This window comes from Mytilus galloprovincialis, chromosome 10 (genome assembly GCF_965363235.1).
Source record: "Mytilus galloprovincialis chromosome 10, xbMytGall1.hap1.1, whole genome shotgun sequence".
Classification (NCBI taxonomy): Eukaryota; Metazoa; Mollusca; class Bivalvia; order Mytilida; family Mytilidae; genus Mytilus; species Mytilus galloprovincialis.
Window position 1 is genome coordinate 18,156,742 of NC_134847.1, and position 25,898 is coordinate 18,182,639.

The window sequence follows — 25,898 nt, forward strand, 5'->3', positions numbered from 1 at the left end:
GTCTACACCAAAGCAGGTCAACATTCAAATACTTACAACACCTGTTTGATTGGTATTTCTGCAACTCAGGCATTAACAAAAGATATCGACATTTTCTGTCCTATTACTAATATATACCAACCGATCATCACATGCAAAGCATTCCTAATTGCACACACCTTTTATCTGAAATGTTACAGTACGAATCATCCTCTAGGTCTATCTGAATATCTATTTTTAGAACGATGAATTCAAACATCAGTTCTACCAAACTAGATATAGCATCCAAAGGCAATGCGCTAAAGGTCTTCTCAAGAAATGACTTTTGTTTCTCCGTTAAAGGCTTAGTAAAGTTATCAGCTATTCCCTCAAAAGGTTCCTGTGATTGAAAAAAATGAATACTTCATTTGATTACCGCAATAACATCAAATAAAATACATTGACATAGGTTAACTTTTTAAATTCATCTATTGTCCTGGTTGGATAAACATAGAATATAGTGTTATATCCCGTTGTTTTAATTTAGTGACGTTTTGTTTTAAACATATTTCATTTAAATTTTTCAGTCAAATAGTTATTAATGCTCTTTATTATTTTTGCATATACCTAAATACTTCTGGATTAAAAGAACAACCACATTATGAATATTTCAACATTAATTACATAAGAAAAAATATGCTAAAGTAAGTATAACTTTCGCCTGAAAACCGAGTGACTGTCATCAAAGCTCACAACACGATATATAGTCCATGTTTCGGTAAGGAAACCCTTGAGATTAAAAAAACAGGAGGTGCACAATAGCTTCATATGGTTATGATTGTGAGACAATTTTGATAAAATGTAATATGGGGTAAAGGATATATTGCAGGAATAATGAGTACCCAAATAAGTCAATAGCAAAGTCTGTTTGGTAAGGAACTTAAAGTAATTGTGCACGTCAACTTTTCTATCCATTTTCAATTAGTGGCAAGTGCAGATAGTAGATGTAATATTCATAAAATTTGTGGTCAGAATTCATGTTTTTATATGAAAAATCTAAAATAATATTCTGATCAACAAGTTAAATAGAAGGTGTACAGTAGCATCCAAATATAAAACAAGATGTGGTATGATTGCCAATTAGACAACTCTTCACAAGAGACCAGATGACAAAGAAATTAACATTTGTAGGTCACCGTACAGCTATCAATAATGAGCAAAGCCAATATCACATAGTCGGCTATAACAGGTCCCGAAATGACAAATGTAAAACCATTCAAACGAGAAAACTAACGGCCTAAACTATGAACAAAAAATGAAAAACAAACAACTATAACACATAAACAAATGACAACCACTGATTAACAGGCGCCTGCCTTGGGACAAGCAAATATCTGCATGCTGTGGCGGGCTTAAACATGTTAGCGGGATTCAAACCCCTTTCCTAATCTAGGACAGTGGTGTAACAGTACAACATAAGAACGAACACAAAAATCAGTTGATAAAGGCTTTACTCATGCAATGGATACAAATAGAAATACATCAAACAAAATCACAGATTGGACAGGACTGGGTACTTACTTGTATATCCACACAACAAAAAGATAAAAATTACAAATCAGAGAGGAAATTTGTTTATGATCCCTATGCTGGTTTGGACAGAGTTGCGGCTGATAAATGTTAGCCCTATAGTTTAACATGGTAATGTTCATGTTGTTGTATAGGAAACTTCAGAAATGACTCCTTTCAAAAAGTAGACAGGTGTTGCACCATGACATTATTTCATGAAGATTTTGTGAAAACTTGATGAAATGGAAATGGGGAATATGACATGGAAACAATAACTAAAGAGCAGCCAACAGACAAAGGCCACCAATGGATCTTCAATGCATCGAGAAAACCCCACACGCGGAAGCGTGCTTTAGTTGGCCCCTAATCAAAAATGTATACTAGTTCAGTCATAATGAACGTCATACTAATCTCCGAAATATATAAAAGATACTCAAATACATAGTCATACAAGACTAACAAAGGCCAGATACTCCTGACCTGGGACAGTCGCAAAATGTATATTATCTGAAAATTGGTTTGTACGTGTAGAATACTTATTTCCAACGGGATAACGCAATCTAATTGCAACGCAGATGTTATTTGCAATGCTATGTCGATAGCTGTATCTTTATATTGCACTAGGTCCTATTATCTCTGATTGTTACACATTTATTTAAACTATTGGATTTTGAATGTGTACAAATTGATAATTTGGTCATTTATGTACCCTGCCACGTACACTCTGTGTTTTAATTTGATGTATTTCTGCGTTGTATAGATCTGATTGGATAAGCCCTTATCAACATATTTTTATAGTTTGTTCTTATGTTGTACTGTTAATCCACTGTCCAAGGTTAAGGGAATGGTTGGCGCCTTCAAAAATGTTTAACACCGCCACATTCTGTATTTGCCTGTCTATATTAAGAGACTGTAATTTTGTGGTTTTTGTTTGTTGATGTAAATCATATTTGTTTTTCCGTGTATTATGTTGTACATCAATCTGGCAGCTACATGTAATATACAAAAAAAAACGCTCAAAAGGTGATATACAGCAACACATGTACACGACAACTATGCAGTTACAGGCTCATGACTTAAGACAGACAAATACTGAATAAGTCGGGGTTACACATGTTTACGGGCGCATAACTGTGCCTTAAACTTGGACATTGTTCTTGTATCAATGTAACAGCACAATATAAAAAAACTATAGAACAACCAAAAAATAAAAAAAACCCACGAAGTACAGATCTCTTAGTACTTGCATATATTGAAAGCAAGATAAATACCAATGACAACTAACAAACATTTATTGTATAACAAAATGATATATTTCCATTTAGGAAAACAAACTAGAGAAATTACCTGGTTGTATTTCATCAACGATGTTGCTCGTTCAAGTGCAAGTTTCATCCACCAAGACATTGCATGACAGCACATGATAGACTGTTGTGCCTACAATACGGTAATAGCAAAATGAGGGATAACAAGTTATTAATTAATCAGACTTCTTAATATTTTGCACATATTGTCGTAATAAAAGTGTAAAATTTAAAAGGGCGTTCTTCATATGGTTTAAATATAATTAACAAACGTTCCTCCAGAAATTTTAAAAGACGGGATTTCGGTTTGATGCATGATATATATGAAAATAGATGGAATAAATAATACAATCAAACAACAATTTGTTGGTTATGTCTAATCATAGCATTAGTTGTCAGGCTTACTAGAATATGTTTTTGATATAAGATATATACTTCATATGCAACTTTTTGTAAATAACCATTGTTTTCTAGCTTAACATGTACACATTTTATATTTTGAATCTTTATTTTCAGTTAGTTATCTTCATATCAGGTTGATGGCAGATTATATGAACTTACATTTATCAATCAAACTCATGAATGGGATCATCAGTAAACAGAGCTGTAGTATAGTGCTTTTATTTTATTTTTTTCTTTAATTTACATTTTCACTACACACCTTTCATCAAAACATGCATGTTCACACTGAATAGCATTTCAAACAAGTAAAAAGGATCACGAACCTTTTGGCTAGGAAAAGACTTTTCCATCTTCAATACTTTTGTCATGAAGTTATATAGCAAAGTTTGTGGTTGCTCTGTGCCAACAGATTTGAGAAAACTGATAGCGACATCTAATCTGTCTAAACTTTCGCACAAATCTGAGAACGGAATCTTTTGTAGCTCTAACTCTATTTGACCTTGCAATACATGGGGAATTTTCTCCTGCAAAAGAAGCAGAAATACAATCTATATCACTCTAATATGTTAACGATAAATGCAAAATAATGGATTAGTTGCAACGATCTAAGTTTTTGTTAAATGTTTCAGAATATCAGTCTTTTACTAAAATAGTATAACACACTTATTAAAAACTTTAATAGAATGTGTCCACGCTGATATACCAAACTTGCTACTAGCGTCCTAATACTTGCCATGAAATGTGCGCGAATTATAAAACAAGAGTCGAATGACATAAATACTGAACTCCAAGAAAAATTTAAAACAGACTGTCCCTTAGTTTATTATAAATATTTATTTTTCTCTTATCAAATTCAAAATCTTTTCCATTCATATTATCACAGATCACTAAAAATATATCACGATACAGGAGAGTGTTGACAGAAAAGTAAAAACGACAACAGATCCTTATAACCTTAAATTTGTAATGTTAACATCAATAAAAATCTTGGTATGCGTGTATAATTTTCCTGTTTAAAAAATCATTGAATCAGCTTTGCAAATATGAATTCGAAAACAGACTTTGATGTTTAAATCAACAGACAAATACAGTTTATTTATTTTCCTCTTTTTCTTAAGATTGTAACATCATAGAATGAGACGCAACACCGGATGCTAACATACCATGTGGCTTGTGGAGCATAAGCTGTTCTCTTTAAAAGAGTACCAGATAACATCTTTGAATTTGTTTGGGTTCGTGTTGCTTGGTTTTAGTTTTCATGAAGCGTGTATCGAAATCCTTTTTTTTCATAAATGATCATTCTTCTTTTTTTAAATCGTGTATTATTTCCTTTTTCTCAAATTTTAGCGTTTTACCTTACCTTTAAAGCAACACTACTAGTTATCTTTGCCAAATGAAAAATAAACCTGAAATAGTCCTGGAAGTATAGATGCTAAACTATTTTCTTTTGAAAATGTATTTCAAATTACTGACAGACAAGTCAATAAAAGTATTATGCAATGGAAAAATAAAAGTTCATTATTTTTTATATAGATAAAAACATACTAAGATATAATCATTCAATCAATCTCTTTTTGTCTACATGAATTTAAAAAGTATACCTGTACGATTCTTTTTGATAGGGCATCCAGAACAGCTCCATTTGTGTTTTCTGCTCTGTATGTAAACACGTCTATCTGTGAATATTCTTTTTTTATTATCATTTTACATATTTTTATGAAAAACGATTGAGTTATCTACATTCAAAATTTGTATATTATGAACAAAAAAACGCGATAGTAACAACCACAATATAATTTGACTTTAAATGCTACTATACTTTTGAAAAAAAATGTTCTATTCTATATATGCTGACATGTACATTTTTGTGACGATATTTAAAAAAAAACACAGCCAATGTGTTCATAGTCATGATATGATATCTATTTTATGGATTGTTGTTTCTGTGTAAACGCAACACTAGCTATCATGCTCTTTCGTTCTTTTTTGTTTATTGGAAGATCTTTATTCTTTTAATAATCTTCCAAGTTGCAAGTATTTTAAACTCGAGCATCACCTGATTGGTTGGATTGTTGAAACACAAATCCAGTGCAAAATTTTTTTTAGGTAGAGTTTATGTAAAATTTTACCTTTACATAAAGATGTATTTCCCTATTCATGTATGACATTGTGTTTTTGGGGCCTCAGTGACTTAGTTGCCTTAGTAGTTACTACTCATATGGCAACATTTGGGGTACTTTGCCAATTTGCATACCGGCCAGTTTGCCTTATCATAACGGCAGCCATTACAATAAGATTATATATGCCCCTTAAAAAAAATGCCAATACGCCAATTCATATGTCGAACCAACAATTTGTCCGCATAAAGGTGAATTGTATAAATGTTTTCAGGGTTCTGTCCGTGTACAAATGAACAATGTCTACTTGAAAACTTTCGGACTTTTTAGCTTGAAAAATTGAAAAACCGCGAAAATCAAATCACAATCGAACCGTGTCGTGTTGCTCTGTGTTCTAAAATTAAGAAGTGTTCAATATTGACTCCCTTATCTTGGTCTGCCATTGATGATAATTCAGTTTCTGTATCCTGTTTTATGTATTTGTCGTGGTTATACTACCATATTCTGTTTTGTTTTTTAAATCAATTCGTATTCAATAAAACAAAGAATTACCTCGTTTAATCCAATTATAACAGATTTAGAGAAGAGAAACCTGTCCATCAGCTGCCTTTCAAGATTAACAAAGTTGTAGTCTATTTTTGTTCCATGACCAACTTCAAATGAATAGTTACAATTTGCCAAAATCATTGGCAATAAGTCTTTATCAGGATGGAAGCTTATCAAATGTGCTACAGAAATGTCCTTCACGTGTACTCTTGGCAAAGACCTGTATCTATATATGAAATAAATATAACAATATAGGTGTTCATTTTTATATAATGTTCTATCGTAAAATATATCACTGCTTGCTAATATTTACTTAAAAAACATTTTCAACTTCACGAAACTAAGGAAGTAAAATAAAAAAACAAAGTATCATTATGTTTCCCCTTTAAACATTACTTTAACAGATGAACACGCGTATAACATCAGTCTAACAAAATGTCACACCATGAATCATTTGCGTACCTTTTTCTCTTGATAATTTCAAAACAAAAATTATCATAATTATCATCTTTTTTATAGCCGTATTCAATACTGGGATTCATCTTTTTTGTGGGTACCAATTTTCTTGGATTGAGAAAAACTTGCATATTCGTGGATATTCAATTTCGGTGTTTCAGCAAAGTTGAGATACATTCCTTTAGACAATTTGTGATTCGTTGAACATTTAAATTCGTGGTTCCCCTGTATCCACGAAATTCACAAAAATTAGTATCCAACGAATATAAATGAATCCTCAGTAAAACCTTTCAATGGATATTATATATTCAATAATTTGAGAAGTAAGTAATAAGATAAGTGCTAGTATATATAAAATCGATGTTCTTTACTGTTCCCTTGGTTTTGTCATGAACTTACTCATTGCCAAAAAAATTAATTAGTCTTGTTTACTTACGGAATTTGTTTATGCCTGCAGTAATCATCCAAGAATGCATTTTGCTTTTCCAACAAAAATCTTAAAGTTAGATATGCACATAATCCAGTATCTTTGTAAGTTGGTAGCAGATAACAGACTGGTGTCTTGTCATCAATTGGTTTTCTGCAGTAACTTTTACCAACTCGGAGAATTCCACCATTTGCACAACAACCTTGAGATATAAATTCCAATCAAGCATTTTATTAAATACAAATTTAAGCTCTTTGACTTTTTTATAGTGTTTTCCCAAAATTATGTAATAACACAAAAATGAAAATACGATATACAAACTATTAAACTGTGAACTTTGGATACCGGATTCCCTTCTACTTGACGAAATTACAAAATATTACTGTCTGGTCCATATGGTACTGTGATAAACCTTTTGTTCTCATGAAAAACTTTGAGATTTATACTGATGATACATTTTGTCCGTCTGAAGCATTTTTCGTTTTCTACTTTGATCAGGAACGTCCGGACAGACGCATTAGGAGCTATATATGTAGATGACGATACAAGTACTATAAAGAAGAGTTTAAATACATCAAAGGTCAAAATTCTTTGAGTTGTAATCTTAGGTTCTCAAAAGCTTTTTAATTCATCATCGGAGAATTTTATAATTGTTAGCTAGCAGTTCGCTAGTAAAGGTATTGCTCATTGTATCTGTAAATATAACCATACTAGTTTATTTATTTTCTTTTGTTACATCTTCTGACATCGGACTCGGACTTCTCTTGAACTGAATTGTAATGTGCGTATTGTTATGCGTCAAGGGGCCAGCTGAAGAAGACCGCCTCCGGGTGCGGGAGTTTCTCGCTACATTGAAGACCCATTGGTGGCCTTCGGCTGTTGTCTGCTCTATGATCGGGTTGTTGTTGCTTTGACACATTCACCATTTCCTTTCTAAATTTTATTATTTAGTACACATTTTGTGCGTCTGAAGTGTTCATATAGATAAAAATTCATCAGAAAATCCTAAACTAAAAATATGAAAGCCAGGGATGTATAAGTATTTTGACACGTTAAAAGCATTATGAACAGAACATGACAGTAGGGACTTAAAAAGACTTGAATAATTTCAAGTCAACATTGATATAGAGAGTTTGAGCCATAGTTTAGTTTCTTGTTCATTTATGAATTTATCTTTGTGGAATTATCGGCTTAATACATAAGTGGTATAAGTTATTTATATATAAAACACGTTCAGATTTTCAACAAAACATGTGCGAATAATATTTGCATTCTGAAATTAAACGGTGCACATACTATAAGTTTCTAGCGATTGTCGTACTGCTTCCCAGGCTTCCGTGTAACTATCTAAATATTCTTTGAACTCATTAAGTGTTCCACCTATAACGAAAATAAACTCAATTGATGGTAATTTAAAGGCAATTTAATAGATATATTTTATAGAGGGATCTGTATAATATAAAACAAGGACTTTCATGATAACGAAATTGACAATAATAAATACGGATGTGGTTGCTTCATGAGGTATAATGGGAGTTTAAATGATACAATTTGTCATACTTTGCGGTACGGGCATTTAAGGCTTTTGCCCAAGAAAACAAAAAGTTTGATAACTATTTCAAATTGGCACATAATGTTTAGAAATGCATAGGGTCAAGAAATATATGTGATAACCATGGAGATGTTTATCGGGTGACGTCACAATTGCGTTATAATATGTACTGTTTTTACGGAAATGATGAAAAATACTAAATTTAAGCAGTTTACCATCTATATTTCCGTTGTGGAAACATCGTGCGCAGCCAAGAGACAACACAATAATCTAACAGAAGCATTATTATAACTATTGACACATTTTCACCAAATATAAAATTGTTTAAAAAAAAAATTGCTAATTTGATTAAAAATCTTGACATTGACTTGTTCTTTTTTAGAATCTAAGGTGGCAGAACAACCTTTACTGAAATTATAAATCGATTAGATACATGCATATATGAAAAGCACTATCATATTGGTTATCTTTCAAATATTTTAACATTATCATTGCAAGATGTTTTTTTATGGTTGATTAAGTTAGTTATCTAACAATAACAAAATGATACCATGATCCATTTGTTGTTTAATCTTTTCGATGGTCAAAACAGCTCCTTCAGTTCGATCTAGTTTTCTACCAAATCTCTTAGTCAACATTTTCTGTAGTCTTATGACATTTGGAATCAATCTAAGAACTCTCAGATGGTGTTCCTACATTACAAAAGAAATGTTCTATAGTGAGGTACGTTCATGTATTATATAAATTATTGAATGATTCACACATTGTTACATATATCAACTAGAGGCTCTAAAGAGCCTGTGTCGCTCACCTTGGTCTTGTGCATATTAAACAATGGACACGGATAAATTCATGACATAATTGTGTTTTGGTGATAGTGATGTGTTTGTAGATCTTACTTAACATTCTTGTTGCTACAATTATCTCTATCTATAATGAACTTGGCCCAGTAATTACAGTGGAAAATATTTTCTAAAAGATTACTAAGATTTACGAAAAAATGGTTAAAAATTGACTATAAAGGGCAATAACTCCTTCAGGGGTCAACTGACCATTTTGGTCATGCTGACTTATTTGTAAATCTTACTTTGCTGAACATTATTGCTGTTAACAGTTTATCTTTATCTATAATAATATTCAAGATAATAACCAAAAACAGCAAAATTTCCTTAAAATTACCAATTCAGGGGCAGCAACCCAACAACAGGTTGTCCGATTCATCTGAAAATTTCAGGACAGATAGATCTGGACCTGATAAACACTTTTACCGCGTCGGATTTGCTCTAAATGCTTTGGTTTTTGAGTTATAAGCCAAAAACTGCATTTTACCCCTATGTTCTATTTTTAGCCATGGCGGCCATCTTGGTTGGTTGGCCGGATCACGCCACATATTTTTTAAACAAGATATCCCAAAGATGATTGTGGCCAAGTTTGGATTAATTTGGCTCAGTAGTTTCAGAGGAAAAGATTTTTCTAAAAGATTACTAAGATTTACGAAAAATGGTTAAAAATTGACTATAAAGGTCAATAACTCCTAAAGGGGTCAACTGACCATTTTGGTCATGTTGACTTATTTGTAAATCTTACTTTGCTGAACATTATTGCTGTTTACAGTTTATCTCTATCTATTATAATATTCAAGATAATAGCCAAAAACAGCAAAAATTCCCTAAAATTACCAGTTCAGGGGCAGCAACCCAATAACGGGTTGTCGGATTCATCTGAAAATTTGAAGGCAGATAGATCTTGACCTGATAAACAATTTTACCCCGTCAGATTTGCTCTAAATGCTTTGGTTTTTGAGTTATAAGCCAAAAACTGCATTTTACCCCTATGTTCTATTTTTAGCCATGGCGGCCATCTTGGTTGGTTGGCCTGGTCACGACACACATTTTTTAAACTAGATACCCCAATGATGATTGTGGCCAAGTTTGGATTAATTTGGCCAAGTAGTTTCAGAGGAGAAGATTTTTGTAAAAGTTAACGACGACGGACGACGACGGACGACGCCGGACGCCGGACGCCAAGTGATGGGAAAAGCTCACTTGGCCCTTTGGGCCAGGTGAGCTAATAAAAACATAATATGATATATATATATGTTGGTCTGCTCCTGTCAAAAATCGCTTTAAGTAAAAATAAATGCTGTATGGAATTTTCTAATTAAAATTTGATGTGACGGCATGGAAAGTGCTCCTTTACGAGAGACAAAAAACAACTGGTTTGCAAGATATAATATCTAGTAGCGAGTATTATGTACTGTGATACAAGCCTAGATAAAGTGGACGTAGAAACGAATTACTGCGATGTCTCAGATGCAGGTTTACGAATCTTGCTATTTATTTAACGATAAAAGTCTATCGCGAAGTTGTCATATATTAACATTAAGTCACTGAAAGCTTAATTTTTAGTTCAGTATAGATGCCTGATTGGTCTACAGCGCATGATTCACTGTATGCGGTGTAGTCTCGATGTTCCAATTGCATGAGTTAAAATGTTTAATCTGCAAAGTGCGGAAGAAATTTTTTTGTTCTTCTCTCGACGGAACTCGTGCTAAGAGGATACTGTGACAACATTGTCTACACTGTGTTCAGCGTTATAGACCACTCAGCCACATTGACTGAATAAAACAAAAGCGTTCTATAGTCTATTGACACCTTTCCTAGTCAGTAAAATATATATTCTAGCTAAATGTTAATGGATATTTCCTTAAGACAATTACATTTGTTTATTTCATTCTGGGGAAGTAGTAAATATGATTGTGCGACTGAAAAAAAATAGTGCATACATAATTACCTCCTTAAGAAAGAGTTGTAACATTTTGCATGTTTCTTCCCTCGAATTCAACATCTGAGATAAATGATCTACTGTTATACGAGCTCGATATCTCCATACTTGTGGGTTTTCATACAAATTTTTAATATCAGTTTCATCTGTTGTGTGATGTTTTTCTTGTAGCAACATAATAAGTGGGTCTGATCCTAGGAAAAATATTCAACGAACATGAATTTTCTACTTTACATGTAATTAATTTATTACGCAATAATGAAATATGTATAAATGTGCTTTTTCAAGTTCTATTAAGATTATTCTATAAACCCTAAAATAATAACTGAATCATTGAAACAGTGTTCTAGCTATTCTAAACGTATTCCTAAAAATTCTCACCTCTGAGTTTTTTTTTATCATTGAAACCTTCACATGCACATTCAGGAAAAAAACAAATGCCACGTATTACGAATACACACCACATTGTACAAGACTAACAGTATGAAAATTGCTTCAACTTTTTAACTCGATAAATAATTTTTCTTCGACACACAATTCTTACTCTGATCTGTGGAGTTTTTCTATTCGGTTTTCTTCATCGTGTTTGGCGGAACAGCAACGAATTATTACAGTGTAGACTTGTATTTGCCTGATGTAGTTTAAAATGTGTGGACTGTATCGCTCTTATGTGTTTTTTAATGTATGGATTAATTACGAAAGACATCTATCAGGGTATTTTGATCAAATTCATTATCACGATGAGTTCTGAGCTTTAAGATAATATAGACAGCATCACTGTGAAGACGACAACAAAGCATAGTTCATTTTGGTGTGTGTGTTATGAAACTTATCTCTTTGTCAGCGATACATGCAGTTGAGGAATCACAATAAGAGCAGTATAAAGATGCAGTTTTCAAACTTGATCTAATTACAAACAAGGAACAAGTAAAATTGAAATTGTACATGTAGGTGGAGATGTAATGGTTGTACATTTTGTAATGCTTTTTTTTGTTTATATAAATCTGTTCGTATGCATTTTCGTCCCCATTTGAGGAATTGTGAATTATGAATGTCAATTCTTTTTTGCTAGAGAACGCTCTTTTGTATAAATATAATGGATAACTTCAAAACAGTTATCCAATCAACTTAACGAGTTATTGAACAAATACTAATACCCATTCTATTGTCATCGGTTATACTGTCATTGCACTTCTGTAATACACCATCCATATCCTAGAACATACGAGGTTTTTGTTAGCTTTACTAATAATAATTATCCTAACAAACTGCATCTAGTTTCATATGTATTAACATCAAACTTCACGTATGAAATTAGAAATAAATGCTAGATCAATAAAAATAATTAAAGGGGTATCCTCAATCTTACATTAGTTTCACGAATGAAAATAATTGTCTGGCCTCAGTCTGTGTTATTTGACATAAATTTAAAATTGTACTTCCTTACCACCTCATGTACTTACAACTTCATTTTAAACGAATGTTGAGTATATTCAATATTTAGGTCAAAGCCAAAATGTTGCATATATAAAAAAAATACCATTAAATTGATCTTTTTTACTAAGTCTTAATTTCCTGTGTTATTAATTAAGTATCAACTACCCTAAACCGTAACATTAATGTTATACGGAATCATTAAGTATCAATACGGGCAAATTTATTCGTGCAGTGTACATGTATGTTTACTTGTTGTTATATGTCTTTTGATTGAGTTAAGCCATTTTAATTAATATTTTAGTGTGTCTTTCTTTGATGTGATGTTACACTATTTTTTCAGATAAGGTTAAGATTTGGTACCATTCAAACGTTTAAACCCGCTCCAATTGTTTGCAACTGTCCAATATACATTTATATAATTATTAAAAAATTAACATTTTTATATTTGCCAATTAAAGGCAAGCACGAACAATCAATCGCATACAAATGTAAATAAGGTCCTACATATTGACGCATGTCACATATATCCTTCTTTTTATATATGAACATAATGATTGAATATTATATGTGTACGTGTGCATTTTTATGGTAGATTTTGAATACTATGACACTATAAGATAAACTATCTTGAAAAATACAAACTTTTCACCTACACACAATTATTTGATTTAAGCAAATGCGATACCATTCTAAGTAAACAAACTGAAAAAAGATTCGAGGTTAAAAGCAGAAATAACAGTACCTTAAACATTGGCAGAATAAATGTTTTGTCAAAAAGTTGTTCCCAATCAGATCTTGCTGCTCTAGTAGACAGCGTGCAGATTTCCCCAGAGTAATGTTCTCCTCCTATAGTAAATCAAAAGGAAAATATAGCATGCATATAGTATAATACATATCAAAATTCGTATTGCATGCTGTATCACCACGAGAAACCGATACCAGTCCTGAGTATATATGGTCCCAAGAGCTGAAACTGACTGGGTGGTGATACATCATTCGATACGGATTTTGCCATGTACTGATCTGTTTACCTTTTATTTTAATAGAATACGATTCATGAAATAATCTTTGTTCAAATCATTCGGAAATATAAAAGAATAAGACTTCACCTTTTATGTCATTGGATATATAACGTCACGTCCGGTATGCTATACGGCTTTAGCTATGCGACACGGGTTTGTCTATGCGATACAGGGAAAATTATTCAGATTGGAGTAAATAGCCCTTAGAAGATACACAAAATTGCTGCATTTGTACTAAATATATGATAAAAATATATAATGACCTCTTCATATACAACATTTTATTAAACAAACTATGATTATGATAAAGCATTACCTATAACATTGAATGAATGGTACTTCATTATTTCACTCAATAAATGATGTATCAGCATAAAGATATCATCTTTTCCCCTTCCTAGTATTTGATGAAGAGATTCAATGTCTAACTCGATGTGCTGTAGTATAAAGGAAGGCAAATCTGATTCTTCGATTTGAGGTTCAGTGTGAATTGATTGCAACACAGCCTAAAGAAAAATAAATAAAATACGTCTACATAGTAACTTTAACTTTAACGAAACAGAACTAACAAATGCTAATATCACTGTATTGATCAAACTACGGATTTTGTGCATTCTATATTGTATAATCATTTCAAAATAAATTGTTAAAATTGACAGTTCATTTTGTTAAATCTAATATACATATTTGGCAACATATTTTCCTAAGACATTAACCTGAGAAAATAGATTTTGGGAATAATACATTTCATTTTGGTTTCTGTATTTGGTCATTAAACTTATTGCAGTTTCGACATAGATCAGACACCTGGTAGAATAAGTTGTTCACTTCTAGATCCATGTCGTTGTTCTCTTTGTGACGTTAGTGTATGTGAACAATCAGGGTAATACTCATACAAAATGCATACGTCTTTACGATTTTAATACAGACATTTCATTTACATGTACTAGGAATTACGTATCGTAGTAAGAATTCTGCAAAGATACCAAGCTTATAAGTTTGTACGCCAGACGAGCTCGAATCAAAATAGTTTTTAGGTCAAATCAACTATGAACTTTAAAAATCCCAAAAAGTTGTGCAACAATATCAATCAACAAAAATTGATAGCCATAACAATAAATGAATCAACCATGTAACTATATTATACCTCACAATTGTACTCAGCTCCAACATACATGGACACATGAGTCAGCAATCGTAGCATGGCAAAGGAAGCCCTGTTTAATTCATTTCTTGGAATAGATATGTCTGTTATTTTCAAATTTTCAGGCCTACCTAGTACATGACCTTTTGTCAATGAGTCAGTGCTACAATAAATTTAATGATATTTCTGTTATAAATCTGCATATGAGAAGTATTTTGACAGAAAGGTTTTAGTAAATGCTAGTTACAATTTTATTTGTTTCAAATTGAACATATATACAGTTCAGGTAATGATTTATGCGAATGGTACACTATATTTATATATTTCGTGTGTAATCTAATCTATGGACACTAAAATGTATGCGTTGTCGTGTTTAGCATACCAAAATGGTCAATGGAATAATAGTATGGAACCAGACGAAGTAATTACGCTATATTTTATGATAAACAGAATACATATTTCTGAAATGAATATTGTCCATAATAAAGAGGGACAACTTGCACTTGGATAAATAAAAATTCCCATGAAATGGAAGAAAATAATGATTAAAATATTTGTTTGAAAATCTGTCTCGAAGAGTTTATGATTGTGTTTCATTTTTCAAGATATATGAAGCTAATACATATTCTTTAGCGTAATTTTGTAATTTTTGTCGTTATTTTGAAAACATTGTTATATTCAACCGAAAGGCAATGTTTCATGAAAGTACACAAATCAAAATATAATCTGATGTACAGTAGTTGTCGTTTGTTTATTTAATTTATACGTGTTTCTCGTTTCTCGTTTTTTATATAGATTAGACCGTTGGTTTTCCCGTTTGAATGGTGTAACGCTAGTAAATTTGGGGCCCTTTTTAGCTTGTTGTTCGGTGTGAGTCAAGGCTCCGTGTTGGAGGCCGTATATTGACCGATAATGGTTTACTTTTATAAATTGTTATTTAGATGGAGAGTTGTCTCATTGGCACTCACAACACATCTCCCTATATCTATTGATTTTAGAACCAATTTGACAATTGCAACACATTTTTTAATCACTTATGTTAGATAACCAGAAAGATATATGAAGCGAAAGGCTTAAATAATAGTAGTTTACAAGTCAATACAACGAGTTTGTTCGGTATGTTTATCCTAACTTTGACTTTACCTGGACGTCTGTTTATTCCCAGGAAGTAAGACGTGTCCTGATCCACCAATTTTTTCTCCGCAAAAACAGGTAATTACACTGTAGGGATTTCCGCACTACAAATAAGATATATTTCTAAAAAAAATACAGAATTGATTAATACTATCTATCATTCACGTATGTTTAAACTTTTTTAGTTTTTTTAACTCACTTCTGGAAATTTCTACCAAAAAATGTCATAGTTAAGGTCACTGCATACGGTAAAGCTGTTGCGATTTAAAGAACGGAAGACAATAATTCAAAAGCAGTACATTTCTGATAAAATAAAGTTGTTTCGTCAAAAAATATGTTTATGCACCTGCCTTTTATAATAAAAGTCAGTCATTCAGGTTTACAAAGCATATTCTACCTTTTTGTTACATTTGAAGAAATTTGTGACATTAAGGAAGACGAAAAACGAAAGTAAAAATAGGTGGAGAATGTAAGGGGTCACATTGCAGACTGTGAGCAAATAGTTAAAATATTCACAAATAATAATTGTTAGGAAAACATGGGCATAATGTACCAACTTGATGAATAACTATTGTCCACGTCGTTGTCGTCTTCATTTATTTATTGATTTCCATAGTCGTAATAAAAGAAATGCAAACTCCTATCAAGCAATATTTAAAAATAGTTCCAGTTTAATTGGGGCGACCCTCTTTTGATGTCAGTGTTTTTGTTTTGTTTAGTATCAGTCGGTTTTGTGTTACATAAGCGACAATGAGATAGAAATCAATTCCAAGTAGTTATACTTACATCTCCAATTGCATATGGATGTCCTTGGGGACATTCTGAAATTCAAATTGAAAACCTAGTGTTGCGAATATCAAATTTGAAACCTTATTATCATTATAATTAAAGTGAGTTATTTATATATTTACTATGTATTGTAACAGAGTCCTATGCATAACTATAGATTTTCGTTAATAAACATTACTGTTTCTTTTTATAAACAAAACTTTATGACACATGAAAAACAGCTACACTATACTGATTTCATTGTAATATATTTCCTTTTGAAGCATTTCGATTTTTTTTTATGTCTAACACAGTCCTGTTGAATGAAAACTCACTATAAAAAGTCGGTTTATCTTCCCCTGTGTGCCATGATTTTAGGTTATGTTCCTTAGAGAAATCTCGCATCACTGTAGTTAAAAATTCTACATCATCTTCTGGCATGGCTGGGTAATATGATTCCTGCAAAATAGTATTTTTCGACCATGATAAGAATTCCGATTTTTCACAAAACAATGTAGCAGATATCAAACCAATATTCAATGTTGTAAAAGAGAGAAGCATCATTGCTAAAATGTACAGAAGAATATCTGAACAAAAAAAACAAATAAAGGATATAAATAAACTCATCATAGATAACAGAATGGAAATTTCGTATTTGCGCAAGATGCGTGTTTCTTCTATACAAGTCATCAGTGAGGATCGAATAAAGAAAAGCGAAAACGGCCATTTAATTTGAATAGTAATGACAACATGAATATATAATTTTATCTTTATATTCGGTATTTATACATGGCTTAATCAACTAAACATGTACATTGTTCTTTAGTAAGTCTTTTTCTGAATTGATTTTAATTGCAATTTATTTGGCCTTCTTTAAAGAATTGGCAAAATATGGAGAAAGTAAACAATTTGGTGAATTTATTTTTCGTATTGAAAGGTCCAAATATTTTCGATGATATTCACGTTGCAAAATAACTGTTGATTAATACATAGTGCTTACCACCATTATTTCGGGATGAATTGCTATGTTCTTTAAAGGCATGATCAGTGTTGTTTTGCCTGGCAGAAAACTCATAAGCATCCGATAATGAAGTAGAAGGCATACAATATTTTGTTGCCCGATGTCCATAGTAGGATACACATTCATTCTTGCGTCTATTTTCCACAGGTTATTGTTTAAAATCAACATCACAGTGTCTTGCTGTTCACAGGTAAAAAGGCAGATAATTACATTTTCTTTACATGTTAAGAAAAACTTTATAATCATAAGGAAACCCGTTTGAATGGTTTTACACTAGTAATTTTCGGGGCCCTTTATATCTTTCTGTTCGGTGTGAGCCGTACCTTGCAATTGATTTATAATTGTTTACTTTTATAAATTGTTACTTGGATGGAGAGTTGTCTTATTGGCACTCATACCACATTACCTATATCTATATAATGTTTTCTTGTCTCGTTTATATAAATTTCGGATTAGCATGACAAGTGCTATAAGCGAAAAATAAAATGTATGATGTTAAATATAAATGTATTTCTTAACAACCACAAAGTCTGAAGAATGCTACACATAAGTGTCAAGTTTTATAAACGGGAAAATAAATTCAGCTCTATTTTGAGTCAGATCTCAAGTCACACTCATTGTCAATTTAAAGATTTAAATCAATATTTATGACGAACTGTATATGTGGTTTCCTTTGCGTTATGCTTCAATGAAATTGATGCTGTCGATATGTCACAGAAAATGAATTGTTCAGCGAAATGACATCAACTGTATAGTAGAACTTAAACTTGAAATCACGAATAAAGGAACAAACCAATTGGTTATAGTATGAATGCGGACTGTTTGTTGCAAAACATGTTCTTCATCAGTTACAAATTTGTAAATAAGTTCACATATATACGACATAGGGTTAACTGAACATTTATTTAGTTTGCTGACTAACAGGGTGTGAATACAATCATCATTTTGACACTTGATTACTCAGGACATTAGATATTTTTTTTTAAATTTAATCATAAACTATATTAATTTCGTATCTATTGTTTTTAGGTTTTGAGTTTAGTGTCAATATTTACTGAACGTAGTGCTGTTTAATGTGTACTTTGTAAAACAAATGCTTGATAATATACCTCATCGGCAATCAGGACAGACTCTTGAATGCATTCTATAACAAATTCGTGTCTCTAAAATTACATGATACAAACTAAATTAATGTAAATATATTCATTTAATGTCCTTTAACAATAATATCATATATGAAACATTCGGTCAAGATCTACTGTATTTCTTACAATTATTTGCACCTTTTCAACATTTGAAACTAAACTATAGAGGAGACCAAACTTCCATAAAATAGCTCACTTTGATACAATACATCTTTAATTGAACTTTTACTTTCACATATTACTGGATATTGAATAAATTACTACAACCTTTCTATGTTTTGGAATATAAGGCCAACGTCTGGGTAAAACCGTTACTTGCATTTATAACAATGTTTGTCATACAATATCATTAAATAAGCATATAACCATCATGAATTAAACACATGCATGTCACGAGTTGCCAAATCTTTTCTGACAAAATTTTTCACGAGAAATATCATATATAATAGAGATGAACTTTTTAAATAGATATAGGCTGATTTGTATATATGTGAGGTGGTAAACATCGAAAATTCCAAAAAACAATAAAACAATTATTTCAAAAAGTCTCCAAAAGAACTTTGGTCTAACATATATTATCTGTAATGGATAACATGTAAAAAATCCCCTGACATTTGAAACAAGAATGTGTCCCCAGTACACGGATGCCCCATCCACACTATCATTTTCTATGTTCAGTGGACCGTGAAAATGGCGTAAAAACTCTAATTTGGCATTACAATTAGAAAGATCATATCATAGGGAACATGTGTACTAAGTTTCAAGTTGATTAGACTTCAACTTCATCAAAAACTACCTCAACCAAAAACTTTAACCTGAAGCGGTACAGACGGACGAACGGACGAACGAACGAACGCACAGACCAGAAAACATAATGCCCATAAATGGGGCATAAAAACTTAATTAAAGCACAAAATCATTTAAAACTAAAAGTATGGTTGCTATTTGATAATATATCCGGAGTTAGCACCCGAACACGAAATAACGGACTCTGTGACTGGCAAACGTACGGACGGACTGGACCTCGGTGTCCAAGTGGTCTATGTAGTTCTACTGCTATAATCACTAGTTCACTAGTCAGTCAACTCTGATGATGCACTCCAATCTTAACTGACAAGGATTGTCAGGTTTCCTATCGAAGCTCGGAGATTTTCCTCGGGCACTCCGACCTCCTCCACCAATAAAAAATTACCACCTTGGAATAGTCCAAAACTGGCCAAAAAAATGGCGTTAAAACTCCAACAATCAATCATTTGAAACTAAATCTTTAATTAATAAAAGATACATTTTTTTGAAAACTCTCCTTAAACCTTTCCATTAAACTGTTTCCCATTGTCATCATCCAGGATTTCATTTAAACCAAATGCATAAAGATTTTAGCATCCCAACTATCAATTCAGGGTTAAAAGAAACACAGAAATCAAAGTAATAAAGAAATGTTTAAAATCTGACATCAGTCCACATAATACAACTAGCAACAAATTAACCAATTAGATGATAATGTAAAAATCATGAAGTCATGGTGTTTGTGACTATAAGTTTTTTTTCAGTGAAATGAATAAAAAAAAAACGTTTTGGAATATAGATTATATAGGGCAAGATTTGTTATCACAATTTGTTTTCTCACTTTTACCTTTTGTGCTATCTTCTTCGGTTCTTCAATGTATAAACTGTTCAGTGTTATCTCTCTATAAAGAGCTAGTCGAACATTGATGTTCGTCTGCCACTGTGATTGGGTATTTGTCTGAAACAGTAAACAAAATAGTTCCAGATACATTCCAAAATGATATTTTGGCAAAACATTTATAAAAAACATCATTTTTTTAAATATTGAGAAAAAAACATATATTTTTAAAATCTAAAATACAATAGTTTGGTATATACATGATATATATATATATATAAATTGCACAGTTATTTCAAACAAAATCATAAAAAAAAATACACTGTACAGAAGGAAAGTTCTACAAGAGTAGTTTGCTTTAGGCGTTCCTTCGGACGCATGGAATTAATAATTTGTTATTTTCATTTTTTACAAACCTGAAGAATTCGTGTCAATCTATCACTATTTTTCATAAGAATCATATCAGTCACTGCGTCCCGGATTTTAGTGTAGTCAGGTCCGTTGACGATGTATCTATCAAAACATTCCTTTACCTGTAATAAAAATAAACAAATACATTTGATGTGTTTCCCTCAGTTTTAGTTTGTAACCCGGATTTGCTTTGGTTTTTCTCAATCGATTGATGAATTTTGAACAGCGGTATACTACTGTTGCCTTAAAAAAATACGATCTAGCTATCATATACATCCCCTTTTGATGCAGGATACTCTTCGAAATTAAACTGTTGATAATGTTCAATGGTAGCATGTCAAAAGTACAAAATTTAGACTTGTCACCAAATTTGTACTTGTATAAAAAAAAACACGAGGGTGTCAATCGTAGAGTAGGACAATCTTACCTTTTCCGAACTCAGGAGATTACTTCGGTTTTTGATATGGTTTATATTGCTTGTATATTTGTTTTCTATGTTGTGTCTTGTTTGACTATTGTCGATTTTAACCTGTATTTTAATGGTGCATGCTTTAATGTAAATTTTCGAAAGATTAGCTGAGGCTGCACAGTTATCATCCGTAAACAAAAGAAATCTCAAGAATGTAATTATAAGGTGAAACTTTTGAAAGGTTAATTTTAATTCCACAAAACAGAACGTTCATAATAAAGATTATCCAAGACCTTAAGTCACTGAAGGAATGTAAATTATATATTCATAAACCGAGTTTATTTATCGAATTTAAGAATGACCATTATAGTTACAAAAAATGTTTGAAAACAAAATATGTGCAGTTTAGAACATCATCTAAAACGGTAGTGACTTTAGTATATGGAGGGTTTGGTTTTGAGAACATCATTGTAAATCAAAAGGTCAACAAATTCGACTTCAAGTGTCATTTATAAACTATTTACAAATATTACCTCGACGTCTGGGAGACGGACCCATTGGAAATCTTCAATGTCTTCTTTTTCCAGTATTGCTTGATAGCTATCAAGACCAAAGTTCCTGCAAACCTCCTTCACGAAATACAACCTTAATAAAACATCATATAAAAACAATTAAGGTTATATACTAGTAGCAGATAGTTTATCATTTTTTGTAAAGATCTACATATAATTCATAATATGAAAGTAATAACGTAACCATATAAATTAAGTTTTTTTTTAAAGTACATTTTACTTTTGAACGTGTTAAATGAAGTCATTCCTTTTGGTTCAAGTTTTTTTTTTCAAACATATATAATTTTATTTCGAAAATGATTTTTACCAGATGTATAACACAAAATCAGCTAAACAAACCTTGGCCATGCTGATCCATACTTATAACACAACTCTGCAGCTGCTTTTAACATATTTTTCATATCAGAACTAAGGGGAATGATATGAGACTGTCTACAGGTCTTCTGCATGTACCGCGCGACAACTGACAAAGCATATTTTATCGATGCAATCAATTCTATTTGATCAAGAATCCCAGATTTATCTGGTAATTGTTCACTACATTCATGAAGCATCTTTGCTGTCTGGATTAGTTCTTTCTGAGAATCTCGAAGATTTTGCTGATTTTGCTGGAGAGCATCCTGCAAAGATAATATTATGTACTAATTATATCTAATGATCAATTAACGTATACTATGTATAACAGTTCGGTCTAAAACAAGAACAGATACCAAGATGGCAATACAAATCATAACTTAAAGAAGGACAGCCTGTACTTGGGTTGGAAATAATTTACACAGCCAAAAAAAATATGCACAAATCCTTAGCAGATGAGACAATAAACAATTGGAATGTCATCTGAACAAATATAAGTCACTCACATTTTTAATGTCACACGAAGTCTTGTTTTTTGTGTTTGTTGAAGACAAACTATTTATGTGTTTTTGAACAACGAAAATGAACATTTCAAGTCATGAAGCCATAACAAAGTCACGTCATTAAAAACCTTAATAAGCGATTTGTTTCTAAAAATACAATGACTTTTTATTTTTTCATATTTTTTTATTGTTTAGTGGAAATAATGCAGTTCCAGCTATGTCAATTACCTCACGGTCCATACCAGTGTCATAAGTATGAATGTAGATTTTAAAGTCCTTCGGTCAATAAAGTATATAATGAATATGACTTAGTCAGGAAAATGGCCATTGTTAAATTATAGTTCGTTTCTGTGTGTGTAACATTTTAACGTTGTGTTACCGTTGTGTCGTTTGTTTTCTCTTATGTTTGAGTGTGAATTCACATTACTATAAGACGTGTCAAGGTACTTTTCTATCCCAAATTTATGTATTTGGTTTTGATGTTATATTTGTTATTCTCATCGGATTTTGTCTAATGCGTAGTCCGTTTCTCTGTATTCTATATTTTAATGTTGCGTCATTGTTCTCCTCTTATATTTAATGCGTTTCCCTCAGTTTTAGTTTGTTACCCCAATTTTGTTTTTTGTCCATAGATATACGAGTTTTGAACAGCGGTATACTACTGTTGCCTTTATTTAGCAATTTGGATTTTAACTACACAGATCAACCAGGTCTGATGATAGTTTAACTAAAGGCGAATTGCTTGGTTGGTTTTCAGGACCTGATAGAGAAGACTTTGCACATGTCGATTAATCCATATTACGAAATATAATTGCTGCGAAAATGTCAATCGAGTACTCTTTTAAAAATGAAAATAGGTGTTTGCCAAACTCGAATTATATATGTTACAAAATGTTCTGTCTATACAGCAAAAACCAAAGTTTATAAGCAGGTGTAAATACTGACCTCCATGCACTGCAAGATCAGCAAACACAACTCTATCATTTCGGTCTGACCACCACTACTATCTAACAGTTTGGAAGTATCAATGAAATACTTTGACAGATGTTGCTTAATATTAGATCCGCTGAAATCATGAATCAAAATATAAAGATTAATTATAGATAAGCCATGCAATTATTTTTTCGTTAAACAAAATTGACTGTTTTGTTTCTTTCACAATCAATTTTTACATATTAATGCCTTTGCAAAAAAGAAATATGATAAATGAAATAAGCAATACAAAACAAAATAAATGTGTCAAAGCGACACCAATGGCCCCGTCTCAAAAAGTTGAAAAAAAACTTCTATAACACACATGGACACAAACATGATGGTAGTCTCACATATCATAAATCAGCTGAAAATCTTGAGGCGTATAGAAAAAAAGTCTGTATAACTGTGATTTTCAACAATTTTCAAAGTTATAAACCCTTAATTTTGCCAAAATTAGCAGGGTGGAACTAAACTTAACCTTGATCTGTAACTCATCATGAGTAACTCACAAACCAAAAATCAGCCAAATATCTGAAAGCATTTAAAAAAAGGTCTGTTTTACTGTGATTTTAAACAATTAATCAAAGTCCAAAGCCCGTTATTTCGGCAAAAATTAGCAGAGTGGAACGAAACTTAAACTTGATCTGTAACTCACAATGGTTAACTCAAATACAAAATAAGCAGCCCAATATCTGAAGGCGTTTAGAAAAAAACTCCATATAACTGTGATGTTCAACAATTTATCAAAGTCCAAAGCCCGTAATTTCGGCAAAAATGAGCGGAGCTGAACGAAACTTGATCTGTAACTTACATACCAAAAATCAGCCCAATATCTGAAGGCGTTTAGAAAAAAACTCCATATAACTGTGATGTTCAACAATTTATCAAAGTCCAAAGCTCGTAATTTCGGCAAAATCAGCGGAGCTGAACGAAACTTAAACTTGATCTGTAACTTACATACCAAAAATCAGCCCAATATCTGAAGGCGTTTAGAAAAAAAATTGCGTCTAATGGTTTGTTGCGGAATGACGGAATTTCGGACAAGACTAAAACTATATGGCACCGACAACTTCGTTGCGGGGCCATACAAATCATCAAGGGACATCTGCATGCTAAAATATAGTTTTCTGCAATAGACAAGTGTATGTTCAATATGTCTAGCTGTAAGTCTTCTCAACTCTTATTGAAATGGTAAATAAATTTAATAGAAGCAATCACAGATCTGTAATTGACCCTTAATTCTGCAAATAACGCAAATTAGTCATATGTGACATACGACAACTGTCTGACAGGCTGTTGGTTGTTAGAACTAGTATTTAGAATATCAAACTGTCTAATTTAAATAAATAGATATGATATAATGTACACAAAAAAAGAAAAACCAAGCCAAGCACCTAATTTCAACATAACTGTATACCAGCAAACAAACACAACATTAATGACATTTTTTTATCATGATAAGAAGTATAAAGTATAATGGAATGATCATAATTGATGACAGAAAGTTAATTATACTGTTGTGTATAAAATGAAACATTTCAGCGGTAATATTTTAATAGTTTGTCGATAGCATCGAATATTTTGTCATTTTGGGCATTCAATTAATTCCTGATGATGTATAATTTGTCATCATTCGACTGGTGTTTAAAACCATCTATTGACACTCATATGAAAATGTCTACGAATTCATCTGAACTTTATTTCGGAAAAGTGGCAAGCATGAAAGCGAAATTAAATCACCTTGTCTGCATAATTTCTTGTAGTAAGAAAGATCTAACGACAGGATTAGGATCAATGGCATCATGAAATACTGTCAACTGCCTTGACACAATTGTTTGTCCTCTGTCACTCTGATCTATTCCAATTATATAAGATAAAAGCTTGTCCATTACAGCTTCTGATGGTAAACTTCCCTCCGAAAAGCACAACTGTGATACAACCTCCATGAAAAAACTATTGCATCTACTCCTGAAGTTCTCATATTTTTCAACATTTTCTCTGAAAACAAATTCAAACGAAAATAGCATTACTATCACGGATAGATAAAGAACAAAGATATGAAGCCCAGAAAGATTAAAGGTGTAACATCACCATTGATTTTTCCCTATTTTTCTTTGTTAAATTTGCACTTTTCAAAAATTTGTGAACGATTCATCTTTGTTTCAAATAAAGCAATATTTGGCATGAGTAAAGTTTTATCCTGTCCAGTACTATAGACAAATTTCACATAAAATTTCATTGCATAAGAAAATAACCATCACTGG

At 31.9% G+C, this 25,898-nt stretch overlaps 1 protein-coding gene across 1 annotated transcript in view; it reads right to left on the reverse strand.

The window, feature by feature from the left end:
• Positions 1-25,898, reverse strand: part of LOC143048882 (E3 ubiquitin-protein ligase rnf213-alpha-like) — an 88,120-nt gene that overhangs the window by 1,974 nt on the left and 60,248 nt on the right. The window contains exons 56-79 of the mRNA XM_076222751.1: positions 25,375-25,632; positions 23,605-23,725; positions 22,142-22,422; positions 21,764-21,875; positions 20,827-20,943; positions 20,420-20,530; positions 18,751-18,804; positions 17,621-17,821; positions 16,956-17,079; positions 16,639-16,673; positions 15,862-15,956; positions 14,722-14,881; positions 13,891-14,080; positions 13,295-13,398; positions 12,273-12,330; positions 11,125-11,309; positions 8,882-9,023; positions 8,076-8,159; positions 6,789-6,981; positions 5,903-6,122; positions 4,835-4,909; positions 3,557-3,757; positions 2,875-2,964; positions 159-358 (exon numbers count right to left, since the gene is read on the reverse strand). Coding sequence (XP_076078866.1) covers positions 159-358; positions 2,875-2,964; positions 3,557-3,757; positions 4,835-4,909; positions 5,903-6,122; positions 6,789-6,981; positions 8,076-8,159; positions 8,882-9,023; positions 11,125-11,309; positions 12,273-12,330; positions 13,295-13,398; positions 13,891-14,080; positions 14,722-14,881; positions 15,862-15,956; positions 16,639-16,673; positions 16,956-17,079; positions 17,621-17,821; positions 18,751-18,804; positions 20,420-20,530; positions 20,827-20,943; positions 21,764-21,875; positions 22,142-22,422; positions 23,605-23,725; positions 25,375-25,632 — 3,411 coding nt within the window. The remainder of the gene's footprint in view (positions 1-158; positions 359-2,874; positions 2,965-3,556; positions 3,758-4,834; positions 4,910-5,902; positions 6,123-6,788; positions 6,982-8,075; positions 8,160-8,881; positions 9,024-11,124; positions 11,310-12,272; positions 12,331-13,294; positions 13,399-13,890; positions 14,081-14,721; positions 14,882-15,861; positions 15,957-16,638; positions 16,674-16,955; positions 17,080-17,620; positions 17,822-18,750; positions 18,805-20,419; positions 20,531-20,826; positions 20,944-21,763; positions 21,876-22,141; positions 22,423-23,604; positions 23,726-25,374; positions 25,633-25,898) is intronic.